This window comes from Trematomus bernacchii, unplaced genomic scaffold (genome assembly GCF_902827165.1).
Source record: "Trematomus bernacchii unplaced genomic scaffold, fTreBer1.1, whole genome shotgun sequence".
Lineage (NCBI taxonomy): Eukaryota > Metazoa > Chordata > Actinopteri > Perciformes > Nototheniidae > Trematomus > Trematomus bernacchii.
The window spans coordinates 2,034,468-2,062,195 of record NW_022987605.1 but is presented as its reverse complement, the minus strand read 5'-3'; the positions used below and the strand labels follow the sequence as shown (position 1 = coordinate 2,062,195).

Here is a 27,728-nt window from a genome sequence, read left to right as displayed (position 1 = left end):
TATAGGGACAGAGCAGACTGTATCTGATGAGGAGACTGAGGTCTTCTGGGTGCAGGGGGCCCTCCTGCAGACCATCTATTGGCGCATTTCCACTACACAGGGTTCTTACACCTTTTCCAAAGTCAAATTCAAGCACTTTTCAAGCATTTTCAAGGTGCATTTTCAAGCTTTTCAAGCATCTTACAGCTGTTGTAAATTACATATTTATATACACATACTTATACTCAAATGATTATTTCCCTACCTCACATTAAATCAGATGTTCTTTATGCTATAAACAACCAAATGTGTGTTTCATAATAGCATTCTACATGAGGATGAAAAATTAAAAATGTTAGAAAAGAAAACTAAGTTTAATATTTCAAAATGAGTGACCCATCTGTACGTAGACTGGGCATCCCATATAACCTGGCTGAGCCAATATAAAACAATCAGCCAAATAACTTTTCAATATATTATTGATTACTATTTTTGAGGTACTTTTAGGTTGGCAGTAAACACAAGTCAGAGGTAAATGGTGTACTTTGACTCCACTACATGTATTTAATACCTTTAGTTACTTTACAGATGTGGATGAATGATGTGAAATATAATCAAGTGTTAAATCAGACTTTAGTTCCACCTGGAGTAAATTCACAAGCTACTCTGTAGTATACAAAGTCATTCAAACTAGCTGTAACTTTACCAGCTTTGATAACACTTTCATGATCAATCATTATAAAACATATCATATACAATTATGAGGGATGCTCCGATCGCCAATTTTGGAGCCGATCGCCGGAATCAGTATCGGCCGATACCGATATCGCTCTCTTTTCCTCTCTTCCCCCTCTCTCTCTCTCCTGACAGCCCATCAGTATCTCCTGCAGCTCACTGATCCAGTAATGAGCGACCCGACAGTGAAGAATAAATATATTTATACATTTTATTTATATAGACGTCTTTCAAGGCTCTCAAAGTCACCGTACAAGATACACAAAACAAAAAACCAGGAGAACAACAAGACAATATAATAAATAAGGACAGAAGATGCGTCATGTGATCAGGGGTGTGAAGAGACGTGATTTGAAAATGGAGGGAAAGTCAGAAACTCAAAATCGATATGGTATTTGACGGGCAGCAGGTGAAGTTTTGCATCCATGATATCCATCTCTGCTAGTGCTAACTGCCTCATTCTTTGTATACGTTATCTAAAAACACCTTTGTTGCTGCTGCAGGAAATCCTGAGTACATTGCCAGGGAAAGAAAGGTAGGAATACTTGGAGAAAAGGTGAGATGTGTGAACATAATGTATAATAATAATGTGTGTTACCTGAGTGGAGTGCTGTAGAGCTCCAGTATAGCAGCTGCTTTGTCTCCTGACAGTCCGCTCCACCTGCATCAGCTGCCGGGCAAACACTTCTTTCACCGTCTGACACTGAGAGGGAGAAGAGGGAAACAGGGATTTATTTATTAAAATAGATTATGAACCGATGAGCTGATAACCAGTTCTATCACCAAGAGAAAAAAGTCGCTTGGTCTAATTAGCAAAATATTGTAATTTCTTGTTTGTTTGACACCTCACTATGTCAAGTATGCCTCTGTGACGAAACATCCCTTCTGTCAGATACTGTTCCCTTATTGCTAATGTCTACTACTCCCTGTAACTGCAAGTATATTCCATTGTAACTGGTGAAATGTTCTCAACTGTCTTCTGCATAAAGAATTGACACACACACACACACACACACACACACACACACACACACACACACACACACACACACACACACACACACACACACACACACACACACACACCACACACACACACACACACACACACACACACACAACACACACACACACACACACACACACACACACACACACACACACACACACACACACACACACACACACACACACACACACACACACACACACACACACACACACACACACACACACACCTTGTTTTTGATTGCACCGTGGTTGAACTCTGCAAAAGAGATAAGAGAGCAGGGGGGGGTCCCTCTCTCCTCTTCCTCCTCCTCCTCATCCTCTCTCTCCCCCTCCAGCTCTCTGGAGCGACACGTCAGCGTACAGTTCTGGAAAACAGATTTAAAAGTTTATCATAACTATTCCAATTGTTTTGGGGCCGACTTAGACCCCTATACAGTAATACATAATATACTCATTCTTTAAGTAAATATACTTTGTTACTGTCCACAATCTGCCTAGAAGTATTTTAATGTTGTAGCTGTTCAAGATGGTCATTTTAAAATGTTTTAAAAATATACTGTTAGGCTAGTTTAACCAATAATAATGCTACGGCTGCAACTGACAGTTATGTAGGCACATTTGTATTTCATCTTAACGCTGTGTGATTAAAATAATAAACACAAATAGCAGGATAGGCACACATATTTGCTATATCTTTCCCCACTGAAAAGGCACTGCACCAATACTGTTAACATATAGGCATAGTTCATCCCTGTGCTGCTTGGCTCGAACTGTAGCATACGCTATTTGTTGTTTGTATATCACGCAGTCTGTCTTCTGGTTGCCTCTTTTGAATGACGAATACACACTACCGCCGCCTGCTTTCTTTGCAATACTAAAGGGTTAGTCTACCACGTTTAGGAACCGTTAAGCAGAACCTAAATGGTGTACTTTTTATGGGTACCCCGGTTCTCATCTGGAACCGAGTTTCGGTTCCCAACCCTAGATACAGGGGGACCAGCCTGCATGGGGGAGAATACAGAAATAAATACAAACAGAAATACAAAAATAAAAATAATGATTAAAAAGTCAATACAAAAAATCAATAATTTTTTTAATAAATTAAATAAATAATATATATAAATAAATAAATTCACCAAATTATTCTAAAAATAAATACATTAATGAATCTGTCTGAATTATCACATTTTATTTTAGATTCACTTTTATAATTCACCTGCTTATTTTTTACTTAATGACTTTGCTTTTTTTATTTATTGTTCTTTATTAAAGCAATTCTATTTTAATGATACTTTCATTTCTAAACCTTATTTTGTTGATATTACATTTGTCTTTTTTTGTATTTTACCAATGATTTAATTTAATTGACTTTTTCTGTGTGTGTGTCCGTTCAAATGATATCGCCGCCAATCAGGGCCGGGGGAGTGCTGCATTCACTTGCACTTGGACATTAGAGATTTTCTCTTATAAATGTCCGATGAGTCACAACTTTTCTTTCAAAACAAAGCTGCCAACTGGGGTGGCAAGGCTATTTTTAGGGTGGCAGTTGCCACCCCATTCCACCCCGGTAGATCCGCTTACTAATCTACCCGCACAATTTTTCTCTGGTGTCGGAATGTCTCGCGATGTTGGTAAATTCTTAAAAAACAAAACACCATTTAATTAGTAATGCGTTACATTACTTCGTTACAGCAAAAAGTAATACATTACTGTAACTCCGTTACGTATGTAACGCGTTACACCCAACACTCTTTAAGAGTTGATTATATTTCACATCAATCCAAATCTGTAAAGTAACTAAAGGTATTACATGTAGCAGAGTAAAATAACACGATATAAAACATTCTTGAAATACTCAAGTAGAGTACAAGTACCTCAAAATTGTATTTAAGTACAGTACGTTACTACTTATTTACAGTAGGCTTACTTTACTTCTTCTGTACACACTGCATTGTATGATTGGACAATGGCACAAATGGAGCCACTACTTGCCATGCTAATTGGTTCGGTTGCAGCTCTGCATCCTAAACAAGAAAGCCCAATTTCAATTTGACACTCAGTTTTCAAAGATATAGAACAAGTATTATATTTTGTATTCTGTAGTAGTAGGCTATGTATAATATGTACGGTTACAGTACATACTTCCACTCGGTGGGTGGCGGTAATGAAGCAGGACCATGAGCAGGACAGGGAGGCATACAGACGGAGACGGGAGAAGCCGAGCCGCCATTTCACTTTTCATTCATTCATTAGGGTCGAGGCCTAAGTTACATCGTGTAATTGGTGAGTTATAGAATATATGGTTGAAACGTTAAACTAACTAATTTTTTTAGTTGGTATTGAAACCCTGACATCGTAGCGTTGTTTTATATGTGTTCTGAAAGGATATCTGCTGAATTAACAGGCATACTTTAGCAAGTAAGCTGTTAGCTAGCTCAGCTAATAGGTTAGCTTTCTGAATCCATACGCCTTCCTTTCCAAAACATTAGAACGCCATTACACTGATACATGAACGAGCATGGAAGACGTGCGCAATGAACATTATAACTACTGTAGTATGTTAAAACCGAGCGAGTAGTTCAGGCTGTAGCGTCATGCTAGATACTCTGCGAAGAATAATAAAGCTTAATAACTTTATTTTTAGCAAGCTAGCTTAGCCAGTTAGCACGACTTGTTTGCTGACGTTAGGCTTATTTATTACCGTTTTAATCAAACTACCCACAGTTGGTAAATATAATAAAGCAGCATGCAAGGTTTAAAAACTCCTTCTTTAAGGCGAATACTGTATCAAGTGTAACAAGTGTACACGCGAGCTTTCAGAGCTTGTTGTGTATGTAGATAGGCGGAAGTGTTTGTATGTCAGTGTGTATGTATGTACACATTTATGGTACTTTACCCAAGTATTTTCATTTTATACTACTTTATACTTCTACTCTACCACATTTCGGAAGCCAAACGCCGAACTTTTTACTCCACTACATTAATTTAACGGATTAATTTACTAGTTACTTTATACATTCCGATTTTGACACTAAATACTTATGCAAAACCTTTAAAATGTGATTATTTGGTATAGATTAAACCATCCAATATTATATTTAAGCAACTAAGACAATGAGTTGGTAAACTGAAAATGAATTGCCAGCAATTTTGCTAAGAAGTTTTTTATTAAAAAATATTTCACAATTATAGCTTCTTAAATGTGAAGATTTATTAAAAAAATATTAACATATATATTTTTTTCATTGTAATGAGTACTTGATACTCCCTATTCTTTAAGTACATTTTCCTAATCATACTTACATACTTACTTACTTAAGTACCATTCTCGATGCAGAACTTGAAATGTAGTATTTATACAGTGTAGTATTTGTTCATTTACTCAAGTAAAGAATCTGAATAATTTTTCCACCACTGTGCTTGGATAGTTTGCACCAGTGCCATACAAGAGCACGGAACTCATTGATAGGATACTTTGACACACATTCTTCGATATTGTAGGTTTGTCGCCTTTTTTGGTTTATTAAGGATGTAAGTTAATATTGTCCATATAATGTCACAGACCTGTCAGTCACATGATATACATCTGAACCACCAAACGGCAATAGTTTTTTTTAACAGAGTTCAACCTTATTTACCTACATGATGACTATTTAAAATAAGCCCTATGCCAATCGATTGACCCGTTACCTCAAATCATACATGTTTTAGGTACAAATTGAAAAAGACTAAACTACAGATCAAAGAAAGACAAAAAAGGGTAATTGTTGTATTTAGATTTTTAGAATCTGATGGCACACTGGATACAATTGAGCACACCATTTCGTATTTGTTTTAAGATTCAAAGGTTTATTGTCATAACATATACACAACTATGGTGAAATTATGTAATGATGAAAAACGTAGGTCGCAGGTTCCTCAACAGTGCAATTTAACATAAAACAATTGATTAAGTAACATCAGATCAAGATTCAATAAATGATCGTAATGAAAAATATAAAATGAAAATATTTACTTTCATAAAGTAAGGATTTATTGCAGGTCTGTTGTATTTTAGTGCATTAGTTTTTGCTAGATTTACCTAAGAAACTGGCAACCAAGTGTATTGATTAAGTGCATCACTTTCCTGTTGACAGAGAGTTAGTGCTGACAACCCTGTTGACATTACATTGATTGTGGTTAAACGGAAGTAACTGACACATGTTTCTAATTCTTCCAGGATACACAGAACTACCACCATGGTTAAAATGTTTATTGGCAATCTTGCCTGCAACACTACACCCGAGGAGCTCCGAGAACTCTTCGAGAAGTATGGAAAAGTCACAGAAAGTGACGTTGTCAAAAACTATGGCTTCGTACACATGTCCAACGTTTCTGAAGCAGAGGAGGCCATTCGAAACCTCCACCAGCAACAACTGAATGGCTGGCGCATGAATGTGGAGATGAGCAAAGGGAGGCCCAAGTCCACCACCAAACTACATGTCAGCAACCTCGGCGAGGGGGTTTCCAACCCTGTACTGCGGGCTAAGTTTGAAGAGTTTGGTACGGTGGTGGAGTGTGACATAGTGAAGGACTACGCGTTTATTCACATGGAGCGAATGGAGGACGCCATGGATGCCATCAGTAAGCTGGACAACACGGCCTACAAAGGTGAACTCTTTGGCAGGGGAGAGCTAGTTGTCTTTGCTGTCTATAAAAACAAATTTGGATTCTGATCTGTCGCTGTACCGCTCTCATGACAAGTAAAATCCACTGGCTTTTTTTCCAACATTGACCATGTGGACTGAAAGTAATCCCTTGTAAGTTTGACGGTGTCTTTTGTGAAACCAGTGACAGTGTTACTGGTGAATAGCCTCTGGCATAAAATCTCCTGCACCTGGCGCGGAAGGTTATTTCGCTTTGCTCAGTGATTGTCGGTAAAATGCATTTAGCGTGTTTAATAGTCGGTAAGAGCCTTTTTCGTGTCAGAACCCCTCGGTCTCATGCGTGTCTTCTCTCTCCTTACAAGGCAAGCTGATGAGCGTACAACTGTCCACCAGTCGGCTGCGCACGGCCCCAGGAATGGGAGAACATACCGGCTGCTATGTCTGCGGGAAACATGGTCACTGGTCGAAAGATTGTCCAGTCAGTCGGAACGGTAGCCACGGTGAAGGCTCAAGAGGTCACAGCAGCCGGGCCCCCCCACGCAGTCCTCCGAGTTATGGCAGGGGCAGCTATGAGATGCCCTCCCCTCCAGCTGAATACAGGAGTGGCTCTGCGTATAGTCGCTCTAGTTACATGGGTGGGTTGCCGCCTCCCCCTCGTAGGCTCAGCGGCTACAGCCCTGAGCTGGGGGAGCGGTACGCAAGCAGAGCGCCAAGCTCCTACGCCGAGAGGTCATCAGTGTATGACCGCGACCGCCTCTATAGCAGTGTCGACTATTATGAGAAGTACAGAGATCGGCCATACGGCTCAAGCTATTTTGAGGGTCGCCGAATGTCCTATATTCCTCCTCCTCCCCCACCCCCTCCTTCCTCCTTCTCAAAGCTCTCCTCCAGTATAGATGCGTATGAACGTCGGGCACTGCCGCCATCGGCTGCAGCATACTACGCACGAGACCGCAGCCCGATCAGACGGGTGCCGGTCTCCCCATCAGGTTACGCCTACGAGCGAACACGGCTGTCCCCGGTGTCGGCCACCAGAAGCTCCTACTCTGACCCCAGACCCAGGGATCATTACACACCACGCTATGCGCCTTACTGAAGCCTGGGTGCCAAGGTGAGCAACGTGACATTGTATGACAGTACTTCTGTTCTCTGAACAGAGGCGCACTTTACTGTACAACGTTACCAGTCAGTGGACACTGAGATCACAATTAGCTTTGTAACTTAGTTTTTAAGATACTGATTCCTTTTAAGCTATGGTGCTGATAATGGCGGAGTCAAATAAGGTTTAACGATAAGGATAATGAAAAATAATCTTGTTTTTATTTTTTTATTTGAACAAATACAGAAGCTAGTGCACACTACGGCTCTAAATATATTTAAGTTACTAAAGCCTTAACCTCTTTACTACACAGCAATTTGTATTTGAGTATGGTTCATCTTTATGCCCTAGTTTGAACCCTGTGTCTAAAAACGGTATTTGCTCTCTTTCAGGTCTGTTTGTGATCTCCAGGACTTTTCCTCTGCCGTCATTTCTCGAAGCTACGTGATTCCATCAGTCTGCGTGATGTGCTTCGAAGATAAGAATTGCGGTTATTATATTGGAAATTGTGTCTGCATCTTCCAGGCGCCTGAGATGCCAGTTGTCCGCAGATGAATCGTCCTTTCAATCACATTTACATAACCTGTTTTCAATAAGGACTGACTGCACCATTTGACATTAATGATGTATCTAACAGTAATTAGCCCACTTTTTTTTCTTACATGTGTTTCTTCCTCACATTAATTGAATTGTTAAATCCAGTACACGTTTGGCTCCTGTTTCTTATTTAGAAGAAGTGTTTGTTTCTTTTAATATATCAAAATGTACCTACCTTTTTTGAATGGAATGAGGGTTAACTGATGCTTCATCAGTTGCTTGTTGTACAGAATCTTGCCAATGGGAATATATAGACTTGATCTGCGTCACTTATATGGATGTGGATAAAGATTAATGTTTGTACCTAAATGATGATCATTGGTGTTTGTTAAATGTGCTGTGTTACTGAGATTCACACTGAACACAATAGAGAAAAGCATCCATATCCATGCAACTGACAACTCCAAGTGTGACACTGAGTTAGTTTCTATGGTAAGCAGATAATCTCAAACATTCCAGCTTCATTTTTCATCTAGTTTTAATCCATTTCAAAAAAATATATAATTTACACATTTGATAACACTTAATGAAGTGTCTGTTGATCTGAAGTCAACATTTCATAACAAGGGACACCATAAAAAAGTCAGCTGTCATGCAATGTGCACCTACATAACATTTTGTCTATGCTTTCTGTCTATGTAATGTTGCACACTTTGCCAACACAAAATAGTCTGTTATCTCCTTACTTTTATGCGGGATGGATGTTTTTTTGTGTCCATACTAGTATAACCAGATAGAGAAATGTGAGGCAGGACTCAGGGCTTGGGCTGTATGAGTGATGAGGCACTTGTGTTTTCTGGAAGGTGCCATTTGTGGGTTTTGGTGGTTTTTGGAGTTTGTATTTTTCATACTAGCTGTATACGTACTAGCATACATCTAAAATGAATATAATTTTGAATAAACCAAAACTGTTTTTGGTGACATTTCTTTCAGTTCTTTCTTTAAAACCCGAATTAATGTTGTCAGGTTGAGTATGTAGTGGAAATACCAATTTGAGAGACTAATAATCCACATACTGACTCGCATGGATTCAAAAGTCCAAATATTGCTTGTTATTAAGTAGCAACCATTGGGTATATTAATGTCGGACCAGAGTAAAAACAATGCAACATTTACATGAATGTTAACCAGCCTGGGTTTTAGGACCCTCAGAGGGTAGGCTAAAAAAAAATTGTTAATATAAAACTGATTATGGGCTGCTTTTCTTAAACAAGGGGCTGTTCTGTCAAGTATTAGAAGATAAACCGTTTTTATTTACATTTATAAAGGGAATTATAGGGTTATCACAATACTAGTGATATGTGATTTACTTGTTTGCGTTTTTATTATTTTCACTCCAATATTTAAAACAAAAAAAGTTTCTGTCTCATATCAACATGATGGCGTACCATTTGGCGCTGTAACGATAGTCTCTCCTAAGAAGGTTAAGGTGCTAGCAGAGTTAGCTGCCTGCTCCTGCTATGGTGTTTGCTTGCTCATGAACTGCTAACGTCAGTCAGTCGTAAAGGGTTCAATCGTCATTCATTCTCCGAGGGAAGAGACGCTCATCGCAGTTTTAAATCGGTAAGAATGTAAACATCACATATTGAACGTTATCTAAAGGCTTCTTTGTAATCAAAACTGTCCAATGCACGGACTGACGCTAGCTAGGCCAAACAGTGGTATCAAATGCGTGTTTTGTAAAATGTATGGATACGCTAAGCTAGTTTACGGACTAACGTTTAACCTACCACGTTTTTAGACAAGACATTTGGTTAAAACTGCATGTTAAAAAGCCTTGCTTACGATTTAAATCAAATACGATGATTTAGCTAGCGTTCTACGGAATACATTTTATGCCACAATGTTTATAAATCGGCTAGCATCATTAGCAGCTAACGAAAGAAGCTGCAGATACACGGTTTGCTGTGAATGGGAGAGATGTGTAGTGTCCCTTTTGTGGAGTAATTTCAGAGCTAGAAAGGTAGGCCTTTCTATACAAGCAAGAGATAAGCAATGCAAATCCACACTCTGTGTTCTGCAGACGAACATATTTACTAATAATTCTTCTTTTGAGGATATGCACTTTTTCATAAAGCATTGAACTCACAGCTGGGGCCCTGAACCATGGATATATGAAGAGAACTGGATACAGTCAGAGGTGGAAGATCTAAAGCAAAAGTACCAGAGTGTAGTAATACTCTGTTACAATTGAAAGTCCTGTATTCAAAATGTTACTAAAGTAAAAGTATTATACTTAATTTACCAAAAGTAAAATAACTCATTATTCAGATGGCCAATTTCGAGATATATAAACAAATATGTTCTGATTTTAATTATGGATGCATTAATACGTTTATTATAGCTGGTAAAGGTGGAACTTTTTTTTATTGTTTTATTTACTGCTGGGTAGTTTGTGAATTTAGTCCAGTGTTAAGTAAAGTCTTATTTAAGTGTTGATTATGTTTTATAGCATTAATCAAAATCTGTAAAGTAACTTAAGGTATTAAATAAATGTAGTGGAGTAAAAGTACAACATTCTGAAGTATAGTGGTGTTGCAGTACAAAGTAGCGGAAAATGGAGATACTCGAGTAAAGTACCTCAAATAAAATAAGTTAAGATAAGATGGACATTTATTAAATTCATGTGTCCGGGCAGCAACGGAATAAGAAGATGCACAGATGTTACACATGGAATATACACGGAATTGTACTTAAGTAAAGAACTTGAGTATATGTACTTAGTTACTTTACACCACTGGGTACAGTAATAGAGGCGGTGCACGTTTACTACTAACATAATATTCTTTTGTTTTGCAACCAATGTTAATAGCATAGATATAATAATATGCCATTAACATTGGTTAAACAAAACTGACCCACAAAATATGTCTTGACGAACAAAAATTATCTGTATATATCCATTGAGCATTCATTGTTGTCAAAGTTCATCTTGTGATGGTCTAGTTAGTATGATTAATTATCATTTGATTTAGGTTAAATCAATTGGTCAATGTCAAAGTAAATATAATTGTGATACCAGTGACCTTGATATCTTATTCTCCCTTACCCTTAGTGACGTGGGAGCTCCACGATGGTGAAAATATTCATCGGGAACTTGTCACCAGACACAACATCGGAAGAACTTCGCTCTCTCTTCTCCCAATATGGCAAGATTGGAGAATGCAGTATTGTCAAGAACTACGGCTTTGTGCACATGGATGACAAAGCGGAGGCGGAAGAAGCCATCAGCAACCTCCACCATTATGAGCTAAATGGCCAGCCCATGAATGTAGAGATGAGCCGTGGCAAGTCAAGAGGATCCACTAAACTACATGTTGGCAACATTGCCTGTACCAACCAGGAGTTGAGGGCCAAGTTTGAAGAGTTTGGCTCTGTGTTAGAGTGTGACATAGTAAAAAACTATGCTTTTGTTCACATGGACCGGATGGAGGATGCCTTGGAAGTCATTAATCATTTAGACAACACAGCTTTTAAAGGTGAACTCTTGGGATGGGATTAATGGGGATTTAACCATATATATGTAGTATCAAGAATATTTCAATGTGTGAATTGATAGGTAAGTTACGAACATACCCACAGGTAAGTGAAGAGTGAAAAAGGAAGAGAAGTTGAAGAAAGTATGGTCACGCTTTTTATTTTAAAGCTGGCATCCGTAATGCTCGATTGTTGTAAAACACGTGGGCACCTACTGGAATTTACGATTGCCTTGTAGAATCACCTCTTTACTGGATGTTAATGCAAGTAATGAATAACAAAGCATATCTGTATTTTTACAAATCAAACTCAATGGCATAGGCCCATTAAGGGCCGGGTGAATACTAGAACAGATGAGCGTGCGGTCCTGTTTTCCCTTATTTGGCTTCCGCACACAAGTCACGTTTGACCGCGGTGTCATTGATTTCCGGTTGCACATGCATATGATTAAATCTTTGTCACATGGACACTCTTAGCTACCCAGACATGGAAAGAATCCTTTGAGCTGTGTTTTAGCACTAGCTGATTCAAATAGCAATCTAACATTTAACCTTCCATTATAACAAGATGCTTTTTTAAAGTTCCCTTTCGCCATTGCAAGGGGGTAAGAATGTGTGAAAAGTTACGGATTTCAGCTTTAATTACAATATTTTACAAGCTTTATGACTGACTAGGATTAGGAGACTTTGTTTGCCAGGCAGGAAATGTCTAATATATATATTTTAAATAAATGCTGGCATAAGTCTTTATTGAGTCTTTTCTTTTTAAGGCAAACTGATGAGCGTGAAGCTTTCGACTAGCCGCCTGCGTACTGCGCCGGGAATGGGAGACAGATCGGGTTGTTATCGTTGCGGGCAGGAAGGCCACTGGTCCAAAGAATGCCCTCTAGACCAAAACGGATACCACAGAAACGGCTCAGAGCCAAAGTCTGATGGATACGATACTTCGAGATTTGGCGGGCGTGCTCACAATCGGGGTTATCCGGACTTCAGTGGCGATCCAGATTATGCTGGCGGCTATGCTCCTGTGCATGGTTATTCCCGGGGTTCTGGTCACAGCAGCAGCATGGCAGGGTACGGAAGGGGTTCGGACTACGAGAGTGCAATGAGATACGGGCCGCATCCAGATTATGGCATAAGCGCTGTTCCTGAACATAGCATGGCTCGGATGTATGGCAGTGAGGCGACATACAGGAGCAACGGCTCGGTCTATGGCGCGGTACCACCCTACCCGATGCGGCGGTCGCCTTACGACGAAAGGGATCCGTACGGGGTTGTGGACTACTACGAGAGGTACAGGGTCAATTCTTATGGCGGCAGTTATTTCGAGGAACGTCGCACTGTCCCGTTGCCAGCTCCATCCACGCCTTCCACAGCGTTAATGCGGGAACGTCTGCCCCCCTCTAGCCTCGACCCATACGAGTGTCCTCCCCTCCCTCATCCACCAGCCCCAGTCTCCGCATACTACGCACGTGACCGGAGTCCGATTCGGAGAATCCCTGTCGAGGCAGGTGGATATGCATATGAGCGTTCACGCCTTTCTCCGGTCCCCGCCCTACCAAGAAGTTCTACCTATGACCATCTGCGGGATCCCGGTGCCGATCGGGCACGATATGCATACTAATCCTTGTCCAATACAGCCAGGTGCGAGCTGTCTGACATTTAGTGGGTAGGATAGCCTAAGTGCCATTGGAATCACTGAAAATGTAAAGTAAACATTACTTGTCATTTGTAATATCAAAGGCAAAAATCCGCCCTCTTTGTATGTAAAGCGTTTCAGTAGTAAGATGACTATACAGTTTACAAACCATAATAGTCAACGAGTAGATTCCAATGTGGATGGTTATCTGCCCTCACATGCTATGATCTCATTCCAGGTACTTTGAAATGCAGTAAAAATAATGCTCTGTTGACACCTGTCATTGTCCTTTTTACTTGTTTTGGTTTTGGTGCAGCTCAGGCTTAGCCTAAGTGCCGGCTTAGCCTAAGTGCCGATACTAGGTTAATTTAACTTGTGTTGGACGTCTATTCAAGAGACTAGAAGAACTGCATTTTTGCCCCTCTCAAAGTAGCTATATGTTTATACACTATTTAGACTCTGTTAATAGAAGCAAATGAAATGAGTGCATGGTGCATGTTTTAAAGGGAACCTTAGTTTCACTAATTGAGTTTGTTGTTTTTTTTCAGCAAAATCTAGTATTTTACCATTTTACTTTGACTGTTTGTGCGAGTTCATTGTTATTAGATATGTGAAGCAATGCGAAAACAAAATTGAATACTGTATGCTTCCCCACTTACGTTGTTTAACCTGTGGGCTTAAATGTCACACCTGTACCAAATATAGACCTGCACACAAAAAAATGGTTAGACTTTTTTTATTTGGGTTATATCAAACATTTTGTGAAATTAAGTTGAACTTTATATCCATCTGCATTGTGATGTTTTTATCGGTAGGTGCATTACTTTCATTATAGATAATAGATAATAGATTTTAATTGCTGTGATAAGTATGAGGCTTCGCAACTTAAAACACATGTTGTTGAGTTTCATAATGACTATGACCTCAAATGTCTATGCTGTTTGTTTCGATTTCTAATGAAGAGGATACAAATAAAATCAGTTTCTCTAAAGCCTGAAAACTTTGAACTGTATGTTTGTTGTGCCGAGTCATCTGTCAAACCAAAGGCCTGTACTACGAAGCAAGATTTGGGGTTAGCGAGGTAACTTCAGGGTTAACTCTGGGTTTTCGGTCCAACAACGCTGGTTCACTTCTTACCGGGGTTAATCTCCATGGTAATTTATGCTGAACACCTAACCTGCTCCGGAGCAGGATATGTTCGGGATTAGGGTTAGTTAAACCAGATAACTCCAAGATACCCACGGTATGTGGAACAGGCTTTGTACTAGTACAGATCTCTGCTTAGTGAAACAAATTAAGGAAAATAAATGCCACACATGACCTTCCCAGCATATTGACCTTATCAATGCGTGTTTGAAGACATAACGACATGCTATATTAGGGTGACATGACATGTCATACAGTAGGTATTATTGTGCATGTACAACACATTCAGAGTCAGATGTAAGGTCTTGCAACATTAGACTGAATATCCATTACTGAATTCATATTGCCCGATACTTTCAGATGTTAACTGTGCATGCTTATTTAGAGGTCTAAAGCCAATATTCTGTCAGTCATGCTTTGCTACAAGATACCAGGTTCTAATCAACAATTGTAATATACAATATTTCTTGTGTTTGTAAATAAAGTGCCATGAAATAATGTAAAGGCAGAGAATACCTTCAAGAACAAGTTAATACGAGTGCATACTTGGTAGTAATAATTTATAATTCATGTTAAGTGTCATAACGGGATCGATACTCATAAGAACCAATCCGTTTTAAGAACTAGAGTAACAAATAAGACTTTTCACAAGGCCGAAGAGGAGGGGCTTGTTCTGGCCAATAGGATTGCATTTTTACGACAGCACATCCTCCTTGGTCCATAGGATCATCCTTTGTGGTTTTCCGTTGGGCGCCATTTTGATTAAAGTAATGTGAAGGTGGATTGAAGACAATACTGGTAGTTATTTTCTTAATTTAAACGACTTTATACTTGAGTCGACTGGAGTTGGACGGAGACTACGCTATTTGAGGACACCGAAAATGGCTACGGGCGCAAACGCAACTCCTTTAGGGAAGTTGCACCCCAGTATTGGCGCTAAACGAGGATTTGAGGCTGGGCCTGGTGCGGGGAACGGGTTGATGCCAACACCGGGGCCTCCTGCACCCTTTCCTTCTATACAAGCTTTTCAACCACCCATGCCCACTGCAGCTTTTCCGCAACCACATCAGTTCAATCCGGTGACAAGTTTTTCGCCCCAGGCCCAACAGCAACCAACTGCGGGAGGCGGAATGTCCAAAGCAGGTAACTTCACCTAACGTCTGCTAGCATTAGAACTCCTTAATGCGGCATGAGTTACCGCTAGCCTGTTAGCTAATGTGGCTATTTAACAAGGCCCAACATGAAGCCACGGCGCAAAATCGCGACAGTACTGCTAACTATGACTAAATAAAGACAATAGTTTACGTCTACGTGCATTTGCTAACACTTTAGCTCACTTGCAAGTGTTAACATGTTCCCATTCAACAGCTTTTGTTGATCATCCATTATACACGCAAGGTAAATAAAGAAACGTAACGCCATGTGTAACATTACGGCAAGGGAGACGTTACCTTGCTACGCAGTGTTTTAACGCTGTTTTGTTATTGACGCATATAGAATACTGATTGGACTAAACTATTAGCCTTGCATCCACGTTAATATGTCAAATGTTTACAACTTAGACCAGGGAAACGTTTTGAACGTTTTAAGCTGATCGGACCAAGCTTTCATGCTATTGGTTGGCGTGACCATACCCATCCCTATTGGTGTTTAGGAACGGGGCTGAGTGTGATCATGTGGCCTTTTTTATTTATTGTGGAGATGTTTTGGTTATACTTATGCTTAGGGCTGTGCGATTATGGCAAAAATCATAATCACGATTATTTGGGTCAATAATTGATATCACGATTATTAAATACGATTATTCATTGACTTTGAAAAAATCCATTTATTGAACTTTAAAACAAATACAAATAATAATTTGAACAGTATATTTTTAACTGTTGATTACCTTGAACGTATAATTCAACTGAAAAAACAATAAATAAAATAAATGATACATTTTAAATAAATAATATCAAAATAATAAATACCAATAAACAAGATCAACAAATATTTTTGGAGCGCACTTGCCCAAGCTACTAAACATATATAAATATGATAAATACAAATAAATGAGACTAAAATAAATTAGATCAAATATGTTGCAGTGCACTGTCACAACCTAGCAAAGCAAAATAATTGTTTTTTTCGATTATGTTGTTTTCGTAATTGTGGCAGGCCAAAATCGTAATTGCGATTAAAATACGATTAATTGCACAGCCCTACTTATGCTGTATAATCTCAAACGTTTTTTGCTAATCAACATTTAACACGGTTTCCCCTCAGAAACCTAAATGGTAACACGAATTTAAACACCTTAATCAGAATCATACAATACTAATACATACACACATCTTAAGACATTTGATGACATGTTAAGACGTACAATTTTGCCCCATTAACAAGGTCTCAGTAGTACACGTTTTTGTCCAACTTGCTTTATCGAAAACATGTCATGCCAAACTTATAAAACACTAATGTTAGTCATGTAAACCGTTGTCAATGGCTGAGTTGGCTTTATTGTTAACTTTGCTATTTAGTCCAGCTTCTCATGGCTACGTCTGAGTCTATTTCTATATATAAGTAAGGTGGCACTTGGATCGATTTACAACCTGTACCTCATGCATGAAGCTACTGTCAAGACGTATAATTCCTGTGTCTCTTGGTAGATTTCAATCTGAAGAAATCCAGGAAGAAGAGTCGCTGGAGCAGCGAGACACCTGATCAGAAGACAGTCATTCCGGGCATGCCCACTGTTATTCCCCCTGGACTGACCCGCGATCAGGAGAGAGCCTACATAGGTAAATATTTTATTTAAATAAAGACAGAAATAACTTGATAATTAAGGTTGTATCATATTGTAACTATTAATGCAGTTTGTTTCATAATGTCTCATCTATTACATCTGTTTGAGATTTAAGTTTCTGACATGCTGCATACCAGTATTAATGTTACATTTATGTCCTGTTTGCTGAATTCCCAACAGTTAGAGCTCTCTGAAGGCACCCACAACATGCATTACTAACTACAAGCTTGTAATATTTTTCAATGCATTTGACTGTGACATTAATATGTTACACAAAATGGGAAATGTCTAATTTTGCTCCAACTGTTGAGACAATGCAATCATTTCCAATGAGTAATGATTATAACTTGATGATGTAAGGTTTTAATTATGGTTATTTCTCTTTATTGGAAGTAAAATGATTCCGCTGTGGAAAATGTTTCTGTGGTCTTATGGTTTGCATACCATTGGGCACCCATTAGCAAGAAGAGTTTGAGATAAATGATTGAACACCACTGCTTGCTGATATCTGTCCAGAGCTGCAGGTTGCTACTCACTGTCTTGCCTGATCCCCTACACATCATCAGTATTGTTCCTGTGCATGGAGGCGTAACTCATAATGTCCTAACATGACAAAATGTGCTTCTGTTTATATTGGTCTAAGTGTGAGCAATGCTGCTTCAATGGCAATTTAATCAAACCGGTTTTAATTATAATTTAATCTAATTGATTTAGTGGGCATGCACATTGGGATCAGTTGTTCTGATTGTGGCCTTAACAAAAAACTAATTATTTAAAAAAAAAAAAAAAGTTTTTAACCACAAATGCCTTCCAGCAGCACTGTGGCACCAAAATACTGCCTTCACATGCCCTCAGCGGGGTGTTCTGAAGCAGATGAATCCTTTTTTTGTCAATAACTGACATTGTTATTGATTCTGTACACTCATTGGTAATGGTTGTTCTTCCTTGGTATGTAGACATTCATTTGTGCCCGCCTTCTGTTGGTCACACTTATCGTTTCCTTTGCTCATTCAGTAGACCCCCTTAAACAATCCAAGGGAAGCGTTTTAAGATGACATTGCTGTGATCCACCATTCACAGGCCCTGTATTCATCTCTATAATCAAAAGTAATTGTTTCAGGGACCAGTGAATCTCTGTGTATGGGGGGGTTTCATTGCAGCTTCATAATGTGCATGGGATGACTGATTTATTTCATTGCGTACTAAATGTAATAATTTCCTCTGTCACTGCTGCCCCTCATTGTAAGATCTGTGGAGTGCAAAGAGTGACTATGATCACCTTTTTATTTATTGTTGAACATGCAAAACAAACAGACCAATCAGTGATATTCTAGACCTGACGTGTCCTTAAAATGCCAAAGCCTGTGTTGACATTTCAGAATGTGAAGCCCCTGTGCGCTTAGGTTTGAAATATTAAAGATATTGATATATTTGGCATATATTTGGCATAAGGAACCATGGTCTAGACATTTACTGATATGTTACCACGTTATCATTTTCTGAGCAAAAGTATGTTTGGTTTATGCTAATATAAATTATCTCTAGAACATATTCGCAAATGTGTTCCTTTGCTGTTCTCAGATAGGACTTAAGTGTGCGAGAGTCTCACAAGATGTTCATTTGATCTCCTTTTATTTAACAGACTCACCATTTGTCTTAACCTCAGTATTGTATGAGACATTGCTCTAATGTGCAGAGCATTGTCTCTCTGATGTTGTTATGGTAACCACATTTCTCTCCATCCTTGTTTTTCTTTCCTAACCTGAATTCTTCCAGTCCAACTGCAGATTGAAGACCAGACTCGTAAACTGCGTACAGGAGACCTGGGAATCCCTGTTAACCCTGAGGACAGGTCGGAAAAAGTTTAAACCCATGAACAGTAACATTTTCTCTACCTTCTTGACTTTTTGGAAGACAGATGTTGATTTTCAGTATATCTATCTATCTATCTATCTAGCCTAAATCTCAGATCTCATTGTAGCATTAGATTGCAGATGTATAGTCACAGAGCCTAAACATATAGGATAATTAATAAATATAGGTGTATGCATTTTTTTGCAAAAAAAATAATGAGACCATGTTCGCAATTACATCAAAATGAAACTCAATCTATTACATTTTTTTCTTCAATTTATCAAATTCAGTGAACACTTTAATTGAATTAAACTTTTGATTAAGAAATATGAACTCTTAAAGGTGGGGTAGGTAAGTTTGAGAAACCGGCTCGAGATACACTTTTTGTTATATTCCATGGAATGCTCTTAACATCCCGATAGCAATGAATATCTTAAGTGCTTTGACAAAAAATCCATAAAAAAAAGTCATCTGTGGAAGCTGTAGTACTGTAAAAAGCACGACCAATCATTTTAGCCGGCCCGGCTAAAATAACTGGATTGCCTACCTGCCTGTCAGCCTTCCATCTGTGCACAAACTTATCTCTGCCCTCATTGGTCATGTTCGTGTGTGTTGGAAGAGGGGCTCTATAAAGAAGTGGCAGATTTTCTCCGGTTGTGTATTTTCAAATTCTAGCGATCTCGAGCTGGTTTCTCAAACTTACCTACCCCACCTTTAATGATTGGCTAAAGTGCAAACTTATATGAACTAATATTTTTGCTCAATCGACTGCAGAAACTAAAGTAAATTCCAACGTCCACTTTTAATTTTTTCTGAGTTTTTCAATTGAACCTTGTTTTCTTGAACTGAAGTAAAAAGAACCATCATTTTCTACATTTATTTTTTAGTCAAACCAATTTTTAGGAATAAAGTGTTTCATTATGATGTAATAAAAAAACACAGTTTCAATCTTGGATTAAACACAATCGATTTAATAAAAAAATAGTATTGTAATGAATAAGGGAGCTAGGGGGTATGAATGCTCTGGCAACCCACCGAATATAGGTCAATATAAATTGAGATTTATTTTAACTGAGCTTAAATCGGCATTTCTTAGTAGAACCAATACAATGTGAATATTTACACATTTTTAGTGGATTATTTCTCATTTAACTTGACAGTTTTGTCTGCTTCCTAGTTAGCCTTCTAGTATTTAATCAACATGTTTTCACCCTCTGCTTGTTTTATGTGTCTGATGTAGAATGCTGTGTGAATATATGAATAATAATTCATAATGTTTAAAGATTTTCCTCTGAAACAGGTTTGGGTCAAAACACCTTACTCTTTACAAAAACGTATTTTTTTTTTATTGATTATACCGTTTACATCATTTTTACCTTCAAAGTCTGATATTCAGCTCAGATGAATTGGCTTTGTGGCTCTCACACAAATTGATATTGCCTTTTCCGTTTTTTTTACTTACTGGATATTATATAACTTTTTGCAAGTGGTAATTGAACTCATGGCCTGTAGCGTACATGATAATATATCATTAATTAATAGTGTTTGGATTAAATTGAACTAATTGTATGTAGCTGGTCATCTGTGGTTTTCCCGTAACGTGGTTTTAAACATTTCCACCCAGGGGGTAAAGGGACATGTTCCAGTTTTCCCTCTGGACTCTTTAGGTCTGGAAGAAAACTGCAAAAGCAGAGGCCAGCTTATAACATAGTTTCCATAAGGATCTGATCCCGCAGGATGTGGCTTTGGCTCTGAAGAGTGTGTGAAGTTGACTTTTTGTTAGCTAGAGTCCCTGCTGCCTGTTCACTTTGTAGAGTTTCTCTTCATAATCAGACATTTCCACAGCAAGCAAAAAGCTGATTGCAGAGCTGCCGCTCTCTTATAAACCATTCCCCAAACGTATGTGACAGAACCAACTGGGGGTGTTTCAGGTTGTCACTGTTGGAAGTTTGAAGCATTAAAAGGAAAACCAATATTTTTTTTCTCACTCTTCACATCACATGGACACAAATGTGGCTCTCTGATGGGAGAGCATAGGAAAAGGGGGATATCTAATCTTAATTCCTTTTCTCTAACCCAAATTACCCCACATCAACCTAACCCTTTTTCAAGCACAGAGCCTCCTTAACGCAGCAACACAGGTTTTCAGCATCCAAGGGGAGGTACGGACCTCTTCCGCCACGCCAACACCGAGCAACTCCCAAAGCCATCGTTTCTGTTTAGGATTGCACATTTTGCTTTGGTTTCTTTTTCTTACCTCCCAACTTTCCTTTCTTGTAAGCCAACACTCCTGTATACAGGTTTAGTTATGGCCATGTCATTGTTTTTTTTTCTTTGTGGTTGAGGCTCCCCTGGTATACTGGGTTAAATACCACTATACATCTTTGGTTGCCCCTTTTTACCCTGAATTGTATAAAAGAATGGACTCTAGCCTTTAAAAATGTCAGTGCGGAGTTCCTACATAGTTTTCTTTTCGTTTTTGAGTTTGCTCTTGCACTGGCCATGAGTCACGTAGTCTTTCTGAGAATTCTCTCAGTAGATCCAAAATTCCAATGTTTTTGAATTCATCATAGTTTTATAATTGTCAGTACCCATTGATCCAAAGTTCCTAATGAAGATTTGAGTTTTAGTTAGCTGTAGCGAGCCTGTTTGATTGTTAATAGCAGAACTCCACTTCTAGAAAGGTATTGATGATGTCTTTCTTGTCTTTTGTCTGCCATTTTCAGGTCTCCCTCTCCAGAGCCTATCTACAACAGCGAGGGCAAGCGGTTAAACACACGCGAGTATCGCACACGGAAGAAGATTGAGGAGGAGCGTCACTCTCTCATCACTGAGATGGTTGGCCTCAACCCAGACTTCAAACCTCCTGCAGATTACAAGTAGGTTTTTTTTTAGCTATACACACAGTCTGTGTTAATATGAATAACGTATTAAAAGGCACATGTTTTGAGTGTCTGGTGCAGTTGACTCGGCTAACAATTAGTCCACGCATCTTTTTAAAATGATGACTGTAATAATCAGAAGCCTCAAATTCAACTCTTGTCTACACACTTGTGTAGACAAGTGTGCTTAAAAAGAAATGTAATCTTAACAGCATGTAACATGTATGCACTATTCCCTTTTTTTGCCACTGTTCTCTTAAAAATAGTTTATTTCGTATTTTCTTCCTGCAGACCTCCAGCCACTAGAGTCAATGACAAAGTGATGATTCCCCAAGATGAATACCCTGAAATCAACTTTGTTGGTCTACTTATCGGGCCACGGTAAGTTACTCTTAATATTATTATCATGTTGAGTTATTTGACATTGTCTATAAACAAGTAAGTTAACAGCCAGCAGAGTTAGAAGTGACCTTTTCCTTGTCTGTGTTTCCAGTGGTAATACACTGAAAAACATTGAGAAGGAGTGCTGCGCCAAGATCATGATCCGGGGAAAAGGCTCTGTGAAGGAGGGGAAGGTCGGCCGAAAGGACGGGCAAATGCTGCCAGGAGAAGATGAGCCTCTGCACGCCCTGGTCACCGCCAACACAATGGAGAACGTCAAGAAAGCTGTGGAGCAGGTCAGATTTAAACTGTATTGATGCGTCATACTCTATTGGAAGTTTCATATATGGACAGCTCTTGGGTGACCTTTATAGTGTTGTGCAGGGACAAGGTCTTTTTTGGGCCAAGATGGAAGTTAGTGTAGTTCCCCTCGACAAAAATCCAATGAGATTAACTCCTTTCATTGGTTAAGGACTAATTCCTGCACAAGCCCCCAGGACGTCATCCAGGCTTTAAGTATATTTTCTTAGTGGCCAAACAGTTACACAATAAAACCTTTGTCACTTTACGTTAATAGGCCCAAAAAAAACCTTTCCCATTGACCAGCATTAAGAACAATAGGGCTGTAAATCAGCGATTATGATTTTTATTTTATTTTTTTAAACACTTGAGAAGCCCTTTTTTTTAAATCGTTCCTAAAAGTTGTTGTGCTTGCTTTATGGGCCTTAGAAACTGGATGGTTCTTGTATTGTCATACTGGAGAGTCAGGCCGTTTTAGCCTCAAACGCTGGCCCAGGTCGATTTATACAGCCATGTTTCCGCACCATTATATTGCTCTGTGAATTCAATATGGACAAATATGAATGATAATAAATGTGTGTCCACAGATACGCAACATTCTGAAGCAAGGTATTGAGACGCCTGAGGATCAGAACGACCTACGGAAGATGCAGCTGAGGGAGCTGGCCAGACTCAACGGCACACTGAGGGAAGACGACAACAGGTCAGTGCAACAAGCCAGACAGTGGTGGAGCTTTATGCACACTATGGGCCCTGGTTAAGGAACATTTGTGAAAAGTATATTATTCTGAATTTAGCTATAGTGCCTCACTGAAGACAGAATGTGTTCTTCTATAGGATCCTCCGTCCTTGGCAGAACTCGGAGCCTCGCAGCATCACCAACACCACCCTCTGTACCAAGTGTGGTGGAGCAGGCCACATCTCCTCTGACTGCAAGTACACCAGGTGAGGATCAGTTCAGCAATTCAAGGAAACGGAATGTTCAAAAAAAAAAAAAGTGTTTTTTAGGACTTTTTTGTAACAATGTTTGCTTTGTGTAGCTCATTTGCTGCCCACAGAGCGACAGGTGGAGAGCCTCCCCAGTCAGCGCAGGACAAGGCTCGTATGGACAAGGAGTATCTGTCCCTGATGGCTGAGCTAGGAGAGGCTCCGGTCCCCTCATCAGGTGGAGGACACTCCAACAACCATGGAGGAGGACCTCGGTCCTCAGGGCAAAACAACAACCAGCCACCACCGGTGAGTTGGCAACACACATGGTTCCAAAGTCCTGTTTCTCCAGAACAGTGTCTAAACCTGCTGTGTTTGTTTACAGCAGAACCGGCCTCCCTGGATGAACTCCGGTCCGTCGGAAAACAGGAACTACCACGGCATGCACGGAGGTCACGGAGGTCACGGAGGTCACGTAGGCCATGGTGGCCATGGTGGCCATGGTGGCCATGGAGGACCCCAACACTACCCTCCACCAATGCCCAGCATGGGAGGCCCCCCAATGCCCCCAAACCCCAACGGCATGCCTCCCCCCTGGATGCAGCCTCCCCCGCCTCCCATGGGCCAGGGTCACGGACATCCCATGGGTAAGAGTGGACATTTATGAGGTTGGGGAGTTTTTAACTTGTCTCAAGTTCTAGTTGGATGAAATTAACCCAATAGGGGAATGTGGGGAATAAAAACATGGACAGCCACAGGAACCACAAAGTAAAGCCACAAGCCTCCCTGAGGGGAGTCACAGTGAATTATTCTTCTTGGTTCAAAGAGTCATTACTCCATCAGAACTTCACTTGGAAATCAAAGATGCTTAAAGAGCAATCAGTAATCAGGGGATAGTTGTTTGTACATTGCAATCAGGAGCCACTACCAGCCAGGAAGTTAAATCGTAAAAGCATAGAGGCTCAAAAACAGAATACCACCTTTGGCTGACATTACATCAGACCATTTGATATGCTTCCATGGCTCCTAACGGCGTTACCTTTTTTTTCTCATTTCACAATCAGTATAGATATGACTCCTGGGAAGATTTAGATAACAAGGAATCAGCTAAATATCAGGTTATTGTGGCTATTACTGAGGTTTGGGAGAAAAATAACCCACCTCTATGCTTCAAATGGGATTTATATGACTGAATAACGCAGGTGACTCCTCTAGAGAAATAAATCCAGTCAAAATGGAGCTCCAGAGAGCTGACTGTTGGTAAATGATGTTAAGGGGCGGCAGGAAATGGGTTTTACTTTAGTAGCTTATGTTCCTGAGACAACATCATAACTCACAGCCCTGGACAGTCTGGAAATTCCACAAAGGAGAGCTGCTTTTTAATAAAGTCTATTGGCTTTTAATATCAACATCTTTATAAATGATAACAAAAGTCTGTGTGTTGTGTTCAAATGAGAATAAACAAAAATTCTAGGATATAAATGTTTGTCTTTTGGTTTCATTGCAGGTCTGCTGCCACCTCCAATGGGCATGATGCCACCCCCACCTCCTCCCCCCAGCAACCAGCCACCTCCCCCTCCTTCTGGACCTCTGCCACCATGGCAACAGCAGGCTCCACCTCCCCCTCCAACGAGCAGCATGGCAACAAGTACGCAGCTACCCTGGCAACAGAGTAAGACCACGTTGAAATTGAAACCATTCCATATTTCTCTACTTCAAACACAGTTCTAATATTCAGATATTATATATACTATTTGGCTCATCTTTTTGCACATGACTGAAAAAACCTTCTTTGCCCAAATTAGATGGCATCAGCATTCACATGTGTCCAGTAATGCAGTGTTCACTGTTTTCTGCAGACATGAGCATGATAGCTTATAAACAATGGAGCCACATATCACGATATTAATTGATCAATGAGTGTATCATTTGTTGTGTGTTGCCAAGTTTCCAATGCATGGTACGACTCACTGGAAGTCCCACCCTCATTGAGAGGGTCTTATTTGCAGTGGGGAACAAAATGGGACCTGGTATCAGAAGTGAGTCGTGCTTAGCCATGCAGTGTTAATGAGGTGTGTGTTGTAGTGTGAGATGACAAAGTGAACATTTTGATGGCTTTAAAGAGTTAACCATCCCTTGCCCTCCCCCCCCCCCTGCAGATACCACCACCACGTCCAGCCCTGGCACCGGCACCCTGCCTCCATGGCAGCAGCCCCAGCAGCCAGCAACCTCCGGAGCCCAGCCCCCCCCACCCATAGGAACCCCCTCCATGGTGCCGCCTCCCCCAGGCGTCCAGCCCCCGTTGCCCCCGGGCGCCCCTCCACCTCCCCCCCCACCGCCTCCAGGCTCAACTGGAATGATGTACGCCCCCCCACCACCGCCGCCACCAATGGACCCTTCCAACTTTGTCACCATGATGGGGATGGGGGTACCAGGCATGCCTCCCTTTGGCATGCCTCCTGCCCCCCCACCTCCTCCCCCCCAGAATTAACCCTGCCACAGAAGAATCGTCCTCCCACAAGAATTTCCTTGCAGCACATTGTGGATGTGCGCCCACAGAAAAAAGTATAACCAGTGCTTTATTTTTTATTGATCCTGGATATTGTGAAGGCATCTCTGAAACAAAGAAAGGTTGTGTTCGTTACATTTGTAAAGTTGAGTAACTTTAGTAAATGACTTATTTTTCCCGTTTTTAAAGTTTGTGTTGACATAAAGCCCCTTGTGTGCATACAAAAACACTGTTGCTCTCGAGCACGTTCTGCATTGCTCCCATAGTTTGTCACAACTCTTGTATAACCAAATAAACTGCTCAAATAGCCAGACGGAAGTTAATACAACGCTTCAAATGTTCAATTCAGACCCTGCTCTATCATTGGATTTAATATATTGAAGTTGCATGACACATTGTAAACACATCACTCTGAAATGTATACTGTCATGTTACTCATGTTGGCTTTGAGTTGAATAAGAATAATATTTTTGTAATAACGAGATGTGAAGTGTATCTTTGTTCTGTCAGATGACCTTTTTGTAGTAACTGTCTCAGATTGTTTTTCCAGAAACTCCCAGGGTTTTAATTGTTTTTTCTTTACTTGCCTGCTTCTCAGTTTTGACATTGAGTTTGAAATGGGGGACTAAATACTGCAGCTTCTGACCCCTGCACTATTCTCAGCATTGAATGCTGAGAATCTGATATATCCTTGTTTTTCTTCATCTCTTGCTCTGATAAGAAGCTGTGTGCAGTGTTTGTGTTGCTTCTGCAAGGACAAAAACATCAGTTTTGTCCCTCGAGTTATTAGAGAAGAAAAATGTTAGTTTTACTCTGTTTTTCTGGAATCAGTCTTTTGTGTTTCTGGCACTAGCCTGAATGAAAAGCTGTTGAAATCTTGCTTGGTTTATCATTAAATTGATCCATTTCACCTTTTTGTCATTGAGCACAGACTGGTTTTTCCTTTCATGGATGTAAGACCCTTTGTGTCAGAATGCTTGCCAAGAGGCTGTCACCCTGCTGGCTGCCTCATTCAAATGTGTTACATAACCAGGCATTGTCCATGTTGCCCACTGCCTCTCAACTCCAGAAAGTCTACACTTGGAGTACCACCACTTTTATACATTTGTACACCTATGAGGAATTTCTACCCTTTCGACCCTATTTTGAAGCACATGAGCAACAAACTTCTGTTATTCTGAAGACAAATATATCAACAAGAGATGAATTAGTTTTACCATGTTGGAGAGCCGTATTGGGTTTGCATTTGACAAACAAAATTGAACTCCAGTTCTGCTTTTCTTGGGGTGTGTATTACATGACCTAATGTGGAACTTCTTGTTTGACAATGTATCCTAACTGAAAGAACCCTTTACATTTCTCTTTCAACCGCATCACATGGTCTTCCTTAGTGGATGTAGTTTGTTCAATCGTCATTTACCCCACATACAACCTTATCACTGACCTAAGTCCTATATATAGAGCTCTTGATGACAACGGAGGAAACTGCCCACTGCAACAAAGACCTGGAAAAGCTAGAAGTGGACCTTGAATAACTGTTTTTGTGTGTGAGAGATTTAATACAAGTTTGGCTAATTTGACAACAGAAAATGTAATTTGCTTGACAAAGATTCTGATCCCTAGTATATTAAGCTGACCTTTCCACCATTACATTATTGTTTTAAGGCTACACATTAACATCCAAGTTAAAGAGGTTGGACCTTTTTTTCAAAGAAGTATTTTTTTCTTAAACTTAACCACCGTTAACCAACTTGTCACA

At 39.9% G+C, this 27,728-nt stretch overlaps 3 protein-coding genes across 4 annotated transcripts; all 3 read left to right on the top strand.

Moving 5' to 3' along the window:
• Positions 1-3,873: 3,873 nt before the first annotated feature.
• On the top strand, positions 3,874-8,988 carry LOC117482673 (RNA-binding protein 4.1-like). Its single transcript, XM_034130860.1, has 4 exons — positions 3,874-4,008; positions 5,945-6,375; positions 6,734-7,482; positions 7,863-8,988. Exons 2-3 carry the CDS (start codon positions 5,964-5,966, stop codon positions 7,465-7,467), a joined length of 1,146 nt encoding a protein of 381 aa, XP_033986751.1. The 5' UTR covers positions 3,874-4,008; positions 5,945-5,963; the 3' UTR covers positions 7,468-7,482; positions 7,863-8,988.
• Positions 8,989-9,463: 475 nt separating this feature from the next.
• rbm4.1 (RNA binding motif protein 4.1) lies at positions 9,464-14,174 on the top strand. Its single transcript, XM_034130859.1, has 3 exons — positions 9,464-9,630; positions 11,123-11,546; positions 12,314-14,174. The coding sequence occupies exons 2-3, from the start codon at positions 11,141-11,143 to the stop codon at positions 13,165-13,167; spliced, it is 1,260 nt and encodes a 419-aa protein (XP_033986750.1). The 5' UTR covers positions 9,464-9,630; positions 11,123-11,140; the 3' UTR covers positions 13,168-14,174.
• Positions 14,175-15,065: 891 nt separating this feature from the next.
• On the top strand, positions 15,066-26,890 carry sf1 (splicing factor 1). 2 transcript variants are annotated; one of them, XM_034130848.1, is made up of 12 exons: positions 15,066-15,471; positions 16,980-17,111; positions 18,893-18,968; positions 21,697-21,849; positions 22,144-22,233; positions 22,346-22,529; positions 23,121-23,236; positions 23,371-23,478; positions 23,574-23,769; positions 23,849-24,107; positions 24,968-25,132; positions 25,620-26,890. In XM_034130848.1, exons 1-12 carry the CDS (start codon positions 15,210-15,212, stop codon positions 25,949-25,951), a joined length of 2,073 nt encoding a protein of 690 aa, XP_033986739.1. In that variant the 5' UTR covers positions 15,066-15,209; the 3' UTR covers positions 25,952-26,890. The 2 variants fall into 2 exon arrangements, with proteins under 2 accessions (XP_033986739.1, XP_033986738.1); XM_034130847.1 differs by having other exon boundaries at positions 23,846-24,107.
• The last annotated feature ends 838 nt before the right edge of the window (positions 26,891-27,728 follow it).

What these genes read in the sequence shown, in the direction of transcription:
- sf1 (XM_034130847.1), top strand. Translation starts at nt 15,210, where the DNA reads ATGGCTACGGGCGCAAACGCAACTCCTTTAGGGAAGTTGCACCCCAGT. An exon ending in CCTGTTAACCCTGAGGACAG is followed by an intron (nt 18,969 to 21,696) that starts GTCGGAAAAAGT and finishes TGCCATTTTCAG; the next exon opens with GTCTCCCTCTCCAGAGCCTA. An exon ending in ACAACAACCAGCCACCACCG is followed by an intron (nt 23,770 to 23,845) that starts GTGAGTTGGCAA and finishes GTTTGTTTACAG; the next exon opens with CAGAACCGGCCTCCCTGGAT.
- LOC117482673 (XM_034130860.1), top strand. Translation starts at nt 5,964, where the DNA reads ATGGTTAAAATGTTTATTGGCAATCTTGCCTGCAACACTACACCCGAG. An exon ending in GGACAACACGGCCTACAAAG is followed by an intron (nt 6,376 to 6,733) that starts GTGAACTCTTTG and finishes TCTCCTTACAAG; the next exon opens with GCAAGCTGATGAGCGTACAA.
- rbm4.1 (XM_034130859.1), top strand. Translation starts at nt 11,141, where the DNA reads ATGGTGAAAATATTCATCGGGAACTTGTCACCAGACACAACATCGGAA. An exon ending in AGACAACACAGCTTTTAAAG is followed by an intron (nt 11,547 to 12,313) that starts GTGAACTCTTGG and finishes TTTCTTTTTAAG; the next exon opens with GCAAACTGATGAGCGTGAAG.